Here is a 10,181-nt window from a genome sequence, read left to right as displayed (position 1 = left end):
TTTTTTTTAGGACCTGTTTTCTCCTGTCTTCTCGCTGGAGGTTTTATTTGAACAAGGAACAAAAGAAAGCCATTTGCAATCTTAAAATAGCTTTGCATCCAGGTATCGTCGCTCTTTCAAGGGGACGTTTTGGGGGCAAGACTGCCGGGCCGCTACTCTCCTCTCAAACCCAAGCAATGCCTTTTTTAGATTTACATTTCGGATAGAGATTTTATCAACCATTCGCCGACGGACTCCCATGCATCCGACATCCCCGGACATTTCCAACCTGGACTCTTTAGGCTACGTGCCCCGTCGTTTTTAGCTTCTGCGCTTTTTAATTGTTTTAAAATAAACCTTTATCGACGAAAAAAGGACGCCATGGCTCTGAACATCGCCTCGATACGGGACACAAAATGGCTGACGCTGGAGGTGTGCCGGCAGTTCCAGAGAGGCACGTGTTCGAGGAGCGACGAGGAGTGCAAGTTCGCACATCCGCCCAAGAGCTGCACGGTGGACAACGGCCGGGTCATCGCCTGCTTCGACTCGCTAAAGGTAAGGCTGATGATGTCACACAGGGTTTAAAGGAACAGGATGCCGTTTTTCCAGACTGAGATGTGTTCTTACCTGAGCTTAGACGAGTTGATGCGTACCTGTCTGGACTTCACGTGTGCGCTCAGTCACGTTTGTTAGCATTTAGCCTCTCCTCCTCTCCTCTATGGGGTGGGTTAGAACAACAACGCCGCTCAATAGCTGACTTCCTGTTTCGATCCAGAACGCCAAAATAAAAGCACACAGCTCGTCTCATTGATTAATTCAACAGGTACTTGGAACTTTACAAGAATATAATTAAATACACACATTCTAAGTGTTTTGCCTGATAATAGTTAGACAGAGGAAAGCTGAACTAATGAATAAGATGGTGCTTTTATTTTGGCGTGCTGGATTGAAACAGGAAGTCACAATTGGTTGATTCGGGCAGTGTTTTTCAACCACTTTTCGAGTGTTTGTGCTGTCTAGTGATCGGCAGAGTAGCCATATTATACTCTTCCATGTCAGGTAGTTAATTTCTTTGAGACAAGAGAATTAGTGATGTATTGAGGCATTGTGGCTAGTGAGACTATACGGTGTTCCTAGTCAAGACACTTTGATGAGAGCATTTTCTGCTGGTGGTGCCTCGTGATTATTTCAATGAAAAAAATGTGCCTTGGCTCAACAAAGGTTGAAAAACACTGGATTAGGGAGACCAGATCAACCACATTATAAACCGGGACTCGACGGGAGTTTGTGTCAGGAGCTAAAAGTGACTTAAAATTGTTTGTTGCAGTACTAAGTAACTCATGCCCCTAGAGGCCATAAGCGCCACTGCAGGTGTCGTAGCAAGTTGCGTTTTTTTACTCATTAATTGTCTGTGAGAGTAAATACTACGCTGACAGAAAAGACAAAGGGATATTGTTCATCCAATTACACAAAGGAGATGTTTTTTTTCACTCAAACTTGGCTGTAAATACTGTTTAAGTGGCGCTAGCCGGCAGTTAGCTTTGCCTGTTAGCCTGTTAGCTTCGTCTTCGTGATTCTTTTAGTGTGTATTGGGGCCAGAGGCACTATGGAAAGGATTTATTAAGGTATACAAGTTATTTAGTGTTGCTTTAAAGTCCAATGTCAATTAAATGGACCATAGATTTTGAGCTTAAGTATTGTTTCATTCACTACTGAAGCGTAAAAAACAAAAACACTGCTTCTAGCACTGGTGAAAAACTGGGACAGATCATTGGTTTTGGAGAAATCCTCGGAGACATGGGACAGAGGCTTTAAAACTGGGACTGTCCCGGTAAACTGGGACATCTGGTCACCCTAAGGTTGTGTTCATGTTTTCCGGGGCGGCTTTGCTGCTTTTAAGCCGTGTCAGTAACTCTCCAGGCAGTTTGTAAGGATACAATCCAATGTTTTCTTTTTTTAAGTATCTCTCTGCTCATCTGCATGCGCGGCTATTTATGGATGTAGGATCTTGACTTCAGTCAGTGGAGTTTGATGTGATGCTCACCAGCCAGCAGTCTCCAAAATGGCGGCCACGCCCACAGAAGTCACGAAACTGAAAGGCGCGTGTATTTCACTATTGATTTTTTAAAAGTGAGGTATGAGGCTGATCTCCATGGTAACGCAGGGCAGTCAGGACCACACACACGGCTTTCCATGGACTTAAATCAGCAGAAACTGATCAGTATCCATGGCCGTGGGAACCCAGGGTGCTGAGGGTAAAGGCTACAACTATCCGATACTGAACCGGTACCAGTTTTGGCTCGAACTGCTATAAATACACAACTTTCACCGACTAAATGTAAATGAATGTGAGTATGTCGAGTCTCATTTTGCAGAACCTGGTGAATCGCTGAATTAGTTTCTTGTTCTTGTACGATCCTTGTTAAATGTTTTTCCATTAGTTTATTACTAGATAGACTATAACTAATAATTGATCTGTAGCATTGTGAAGAAAAAAGACGACTACTGATCTTAAAATGAAGTAAAGAGGACCTTCCAGATTCTCAAACCCCCAGTATCGGTATCGGAAGTAAAGAAGCTGGATCGGTGCATCTGTAGTTAATGCATTACAGTCAGTATCTTGTCTATCAGTTGCTAATCATTCGTTAGCGTTTTTGGCAAAGCACTTAGCTACTTTTTATGCTTTAACCTCTTAACTCCCGCCTGAACCGAGAGGATCTTTTTCCTCACTTCATCAGATTTTTTTCCATCATTTTATTCTTGGGTATTTAACTCATTTTTGTAACTTTTTAGTCATTTTTTTGTCAATTTTTTGTCAATTTTTTGTTATTTTTTTTGTCACATTTTTATCAAATTTGTGTCATTTTTTTTAATCAGTTTTTGTCATTTTTTTAATCTATTTTTTGTCAGTTTTTGACAATTTTTTGTCATTTTTTTTTGTCATTTTTTTGTCACATTTTTATCATTTTTAGTCAATTTTTTTGTCATTTTTTGGGTCAAATTTTTATCAAATTTTTGTCACATTTTTGTCATTTTTTTGTCACTTTTTTGTCACTTTTCCATCATTGTTTTCGTCTCAGTTTTGTTGCTATTTTCACAGCTTTTTTCCAGAAGCTTTTGGACTGGGGGTAAAGCCAAACTGGAGAAAATGTGCTCGGTTCAGGTGGGAGTTAAGCGGTTAAAGGTGCTATACCCAGATTAAAATGTTAGCTGTGGCCCGTATTCAGCATCCCAATTCTTCATGAGCACATTTCACAGCTTCCCGTGTCACAGAAATGTAAGAAAACGAGTCCGCTATCACATCGTAGCCCCTTATCCCCCGTTAGTCGTTATCTTTCCTCCTATGATTTAAAACCGGCCGGACAGGATGACACCTCGTTGCGACCGATTTAGCCCCGTGATGTAAAGCGTTAGCGCCGGGTGTTTGCTGTCACCTCGAATTAGCAACGCTCGCTTTTGAACTCTGAACTTTGGAGCCCGGGGGTTCGGGGATGTCCGGCTGTCGTTGTGTGGCTCGTGTCCCGCCAGAATGAGAGCATTTACCAAAACACAACTGGATTTATCATCTTTCTCTCATGTACGGTGGAAGTTAATGGAATATAATCGTTTTTTTGTCGGATTTCTGAGTAGCTTTCTGGCTAGTGACATGAGAAAAAGATTCAGAAATGATGAAAAAGCGGTTTTAATACAATGGCAAAAATGTTGAAAAAGAGACAACTTGGCAGCAACGTGAGGAAAAAGATCCATTTCAATCAGTTTTGTAGGTCTTAGCTTTCAAATGAGGCGTTTTACTGACATTTTAAGCTCCAGTCAAGAAGCTTTTAGATTTGGGTAAAGCTGAACTGGACAAAATGCTCCAAGGCGGCGATTAAGAGGTTATTAATTACAGTAAAAAGCAAAGAGTGCAGATTAACCTCTTAACCCCCACTTGAACTGAGCAAATTTTCTCCACTTTGGCAATAACCAAATCTAAAAGCTTAGAATAAAAGCATCAAAATAGGAGAAAACTAGGATGAAAAAGCATCAAAAAGCCACAAAAAGTGACGAAAACGTGACGAAAAAGCAAGAAAAATGAGAGACAAAAATGCGGCGACATCATGACTAAAATGTTCCGATCACTTTTGTAGTTCTTGGTTTTCAAATGGAGCATTACACTGTTACTCTCCAGTCAAGAAGCTTTTAGATTTGGGCAAAGCCGAACCAGAGACAATGCGCTCAGTTCAGACGAGGGGTCGTTAGAGGTTAAATACTTTCAGTGTCATGCAGCACAAAGAACTGTTTTCAGCCTGGGTTTGAACATTAGAGTCGAGGCCTGTCTCACATCCTCATGAAGACTTTGAGCTTTAGCCTCAGCGTGTTTAGTCCTGACTCGGGGATCCACCAGGAGACCCCTCCCTGAAGTTCTCATGACCTTAGATGGTTCATACGGCTGTAACATGTCAGAGATGGGCTTTGGTGCTGTTTTAAAGTCTATTCTCAAACACAATCTATTAAACTTGCAGACTATCACTTAAATCATTCCCACTTTATTTCATTCAAAATGAAGCAGCAAGCCTTAAAGGAAATGCTCCGAGCTGAATCCAGATGTGGGAACATATATTGCTGAACTCTCACGTGTCGTTTCTGCCAAAGCTTGTCAATCATCGAAACTTAGCGAGCAACATCTGATCGCCTTAAGTCATTTCACAGTTTCTATTTCGGGGGGGACGCCTCAGCTGTCGAAACACGCCCCGCTTTTGTTTATGGTCCGCCGGCCTGCACAGATCAATCATTTTTACAGCGAAGCGCATCGTACGCACGCAACGCGCTCCCACCAGGCCGAGCGCCCAGGGTTTATGGGCCGATACCGATACTAAGATATGTGTCGTCCAGAACCAGGAAATACAACAGTAATGTGTGGATGATCTGCAATTCACCTCCAGTGTGAAGAAATGTGTGAAAAAGGGGGAATAGTTTTGAGAGAATATTGAGGAAACATGGGAGGAAATAGGGAAAATATTAGTAGTAAAAATTAGAGGGTGAAAATGTGAAAATGAGAAGAAGTTGAGAGCAAATGTGAGGAAAAAAAAGGAAAAAATGGGGAAAATGTGGCAAAAAAAGCAAAAAAAAAAGTTGAACAAATTGGAATTCAAGAGAAAAAAAAAGGGGAAACAATGGGAGGAATTAGTGAAAACATTAGTAATAAAAATTAGGTGGGAAAAATGGGAAAACAATAAAAAATTGGGGCAAAAGTGGGAAATAAATTGGGGAAAATTAGGCAAACATTATGCAAACAAAAATAGAAAAATAGAGAAAAGAAGGAGGTTAAATTGGGTGAAAAAAATTCAAAATTTGAGAAAATAGGAATAATATTAGTAATAGAAATGAGCACAAACTAGGGGGGGAAAAAATTGAAAATAAGAAAACATTTGGGCTAAAATGAGAAAACACGTGTAAAGAAAACGGGGCAAACGTTCAGCAAAAAAAAATGGGAAAAATAGAGAAAAATGAGGGAAAAATTGGGTAAAAAATTCAGAAAAATGGAAATAGGGAAAATATTAGTAATAAAAATTAGAGGGTGAAAATGAGAAAAAAAAATGTGGCAAAAAAATTGGAATACTAGAGAAAAAAGGGGAAACAATGGGAGGAAATTGGGACAATATTAGTAATAAAAATCAGGCGGGAAAAATGGGAAAACGTGAAAAAATGGGGGCAAAAGTGAGACATACATTGGGAAAAATGGGGCAAACAATATGCAAAAAAAAAGGAAAAATAGGAGAAAAAAAAGGTGGGAAAATTGGGTAAAAAAAAATCGAAAAATTGGAGGAAATAGGAATAATATTACTAATAAAAATGAGCACAAATTAGGGAAAAAAAAAATTGAAAATAAGAAAAAAATTGGGCAAAAATGAGAAAACATGTGTAGTGTGTAAAACAGGGAAATGGGGCAAACATTGGGCAAAATGTTTTGGAAAAATAGAGGAAAAAAGGGAGAAAAAACTGGAAGAAATAGGGAAAATATTAGTAAGAAAAATGAGCACAAATTAGGGTGAAAAATGGAAGAATGAGAAAAAATGGCAAAAATGAGAAAACACGTGTAAAAAAAAATCTGGAAAATGGGGAAAACATTCGGCAATTTTTTTTTTGGGAAAATTGGGTACAAAATTCAGAAAAAAGGCAGAAAATAGGGAAAATATTAGTAATAAAAATGAGCACAAAAAAATGTGAGAATAAGAAAAAATGTGGGTAAAAATGAGAAAACACGTGTTAAAAAAATCAGGAAAATGGGGCAAACTTTGGGCAAAAAAAAAAAAAAAAGATGTGAAAAAACGACAAAAATAATTGCCCTACTCTATTATGTGTAACCTAGATCATTTCAAGAAACCCTGGTGAGCTCCTGGTCACAAATCAAATAACTACATCGCTGTTTTCCGTTCTCTACCCTCATAACCAGCACATTTCATCTAAATAGGGCACACGGCTGATTAATCAAAGCAGCTGCAGTCAACAAAAAGGCAAAAGTTCACTCTCGTGTATATATTGGGGGGAAAAAACAGCACGAAGAAGCTTACTATTCATTCTCCGGCTGCGCAGCGGGGATAAAATAAACAAAATATCAGTGACAATGATAAATGGCCCTGAGAAAGTGGAGCATAACGCGGGGAACTGCGGAGAGCGGAGGATTTTTAAGAACAAGCAGAAATTCAGGTGCTGCAGAGTTTACGGCGAGGCGGTGCTGGGTTTCACTGACAAAAGACATACGGGCGGCAAACAAAAGGAAACAAACCAAAAATACATTTAGGTTTTATAATGAGGCCATAATGTGCAAAGATTCTGATTAACCATAGAGCTTTAATTCGCTAAGAACGAACCAACATTTGAATTCTTGTTTAAGCTCTTAACTCCCTCCTGGACCGAGCACATTTTCTGCAGTTTGGCATTACCTGAATCTAAAAGCTTCTTGGGAAAAAAAAGAGTCAAAATAGGGACGAAAACACAGCGAAAAGCAAGAATAACACAATAAAAAAAACAGAACAAAAATGCTTCAAAAAAGGAACAAAAAAAGGTACGGAAATGTGAATGAAAACTGCAAAAAAAAGTCAAATAAAAGACAAAAAAGCCCAAAAAATGAGAAAGAAGAAAAAACAAAATCGTGACAAAAAATGTAGAAAAAGCTGTCAAAAATATGACAACAAAACGACAACAAAAAACATTCAAAAAAAGTTTAAAAATGACAAAAAACCCAACAAAAAGACTACAAAAAAATGAAGAAAAACACGACCAAAAAAGAAAAAAAAACAACAAAGAAAAAGCAAAGACATGACAAAAAAGACGTTTAAAAAAAATGACAAAAATATGACAAAAACACAACAAAAATCAACTAAAAAACAACTAAGAAAATACAAAAATGTGACTGAAAATTTTAGAAAAAACGGTCAAAAATAAAGCAACAAAACGACAACAAAAAACATAAAAAAAAGTTAAAAAATGACAAAAAAAACCCAACAAAAAGACTACAAAAAATTAAGAAAACATGACCAAAAAAGACCAAAAAAATCAACAAAGAAAAAGCAAAGACATGACAAAAAAGACGTGAAAAAATATGACAAAAACAACCAAAAATATATTAAAAAAACATTGAAAAAAAGTAACAAAAAACAACTAAGAAAATACAAAAATATGACCAAAAAAACAAAACAAACTGGAAAAAAAAAGCCAAAAAAATGTTTTGTAGGTCTTAGCTTTCAAATGAGGCGTTACCCTGGCCTATAGGCTGCAAACTCTCTAGTCGAGAATTTTTTGGATTTGGGTAAAACTGAACTGGGTGTGCATGGATTAGGGCACTTTTTTGACCCTGCACTAAACTAATTTTGATTGATTAGTCTGGTGGTGCAGATTACGAGAGCCAGAAACGAGTTCGAGCTTCATAAACTGCGAGTCCACGAGCTCCAGAGTCGATATCTGTGTCATTCTCTCTGAGTTGCGGCTGCGTTTGAACTTGACCCCGGTCTGAGCACAAACAGCTGAGTCCAATTGGGATCGATACGTGGCCGTCACATGACGCGGTGTCAGGGCCGTCACATGACCCGGTGCGTTCAGGAGCCCCGAGCCGCGCTGGGAAATCTGGAACACCCTTCCAGTCACGGGAAAGCTTATGTAGGACAGCGGGACCCGGGAGAGCCGGCCCAGTTCAACCAATGTAGTCCACAAAGTCAGAAAGATCTCAAGACACGACAGCTTTTAGGACAAGGCAGTCTCTTAGCAGCTTCTGATACCGATACTGCCGATATCCGATATTTAACAATACCAAGAGACTTTCTTAACCTCTTACTGCCCACTTTAACAAAGCCCATTGTCTCCTGTACCTTTTTTTTTTACTTAAAGCTTCTTGACTGGAGGGTTTGGCCCGTGTAACACCTCATTTGAAAGCTAAGACCTACAAAACTGATCTTTTTTGATGCGTAATCGCCACGTTTTTAATCACATTTTTTTAGCGTTTTTGCCTCTTTTTTTATTGCTTTTTGTTGTTGTGTTTTTGTCGCTGTTCATAATTTTTTCATTGCTTTTTTGTGGCTTTTTTGTTGCATTTTGGTCATGATTTTTGTGGCTCTTTTGTGGCTTTTTCTAGCTCTTAAGTCATGTTTTTTGTTGCTTTTTTATTGTGTTATTGTTGCTTTTCTTGTTGCCTTGTCATCCTCGTTTTCCTCGCTATTTTCATTAGTTTTTTTTTTTCAAGAAGCTTTAAGATTTGGGTAAAGCCAAACTGGAGAAAATGTGCTTGGTTCAGGTGGGGGTTAAGAGGTTAAAAGCGTCTTTCTCTGGGTGAAAAGGGGAATGTTCCTCGTTTCTCCAGAGTCTGATCAATAAAGTGTAGTCTATTAACCCCTTAACTCCCACCTGACCCGAGCGCATTTTCTCCAGTTTGGCTTTACCCCAGTCCAAAAGCTTCTGGAAATAAGGTGTGAAAATATCAACAAAACTGAGACGAAAACAATGATGGAAATGTGACAAAAAAGTAAGAAAACATTGACAAAAAATTGACGAAAAATTGACGAAAAATTATAAAAATGTGACCAAAAAAAATGACAAAAATGTAACAAAAAATTAATAAAAAATTGACAAAAAATGACAAAAAATTGATAAAAAACTGCCGAAAAAATGACAAAAATGTGACAAAAAATGACAAAAAAATGACAAAAAAGTTACAAAAATGAGTTGAATACCCAACAAAAAAATGATGGAAAAAAAATCTGATGATGTGAGGAAAAAGATCCTCTCGGTTCAGGCGGGAGTTAAGAGGTTAAATGTTCACTATTCCCCTGCAGCGCCTCACCTTTAAAAGCCTTCACTCTGACTTGCTCCTGTATAAACAACTAAAACAGCCGCTAATGCTCCGTATATTTCACGCGGACTCAAACCTGCGCTGATGGGCCACTTCAGGTGCTTACGTTTGTCAAAGTCTCCTCTGATGTGGAGCCAAAGTCCCGGGATCAGGTGGAAGACGATCCCGGAGTAATGGTGTGAAACACTTCCCCAGTGAAGGAACAGCCGCCTCTCTGTTCCAGCGCAGGGGGAGGGGGGACCAGAGCCAGAACCAGAACCAGAACCTGAACCAGAACCAGAACCAGAGCCAGAGCCAGAACCAGAACCTGAACCAGAGCCAGAGCCAGAGCCAGAGCCAGAGCCAGAGCCAGAGCCAGAACCAGAACCAGAACCAGAACCAGAACCAGAACCTGAACCTGAACCTGAACCTGAACCTGAACCAGAACCAGAACCTGAACCAGAACCTGAACCTGAACCTGAACCAGAACCAGAACCAGAACCTGAACCAGAACCAGAACCAGAACGCTTCTGCTTCCAGGCCTAGAACCGCACTGAACAGATTTATATTGTTTTTAAAGATACATTTCTTCTAAATAATGACGACTTTTACTGCATGAGCTGCATATGAACCCCCTCCTGAACCGAGCACATTTTCTCCAGTTTGGCTTTACCCAAATCTAAAGCTACTTGGGGAAAAAAAGGTTCAAAATAGTGACAAAAACGAGGATGAAAACTCAACAAAGATATGACAAAAAACAGCCACCAAAAAGCCATAAAAGAGCAAAAAAAGTGACAAAAACTCAACAAAAATGCGACAAAAAAGCGATGAAAGAGAAAAAAAGACAAACGACACCAATGCAAGAAAAAATGTCCATTCAGATCAGGGTTTTTTAAACATG

General features: G+C 39.1%; 1 protein-coding gene across 1 annotated transcript in view; it reads left to right on the top strand.

Moving 5' to 3' along the window:
• Nucleotides 1–61: 61 nt before the first annotated feature.
• LOC306982207 (muscleblind-like protein 2a) overlaps nucleotides 62–10,181 on the top strand; it is a 71,194-nt gene continuing 61,074 nt past the window's right edge. The window contains 1 exon segment of the mRNA XM_079582067.1: nucleotides 62–534. Coding sequence (XP_079438193.1) covers nucleotides 361–534 — 174 coding nt within the window. The 5' untranslated portion in view covers nucleotides 62–360.

Source organism: Gobius niger, assembly GCF_951799975.1.
Source record: "Gobius niger genome assembly, chromosome: 23".
Classification (NCBI taxonomy): Eukaryota; Metazoa; Chordata; class Actinopteri; order Gobiiformes; family Gobiidae; genus Gobius; species Gobius niger.
This window is presented reverse-complemented; position numbering and strand designations above follow the sequence as displayed.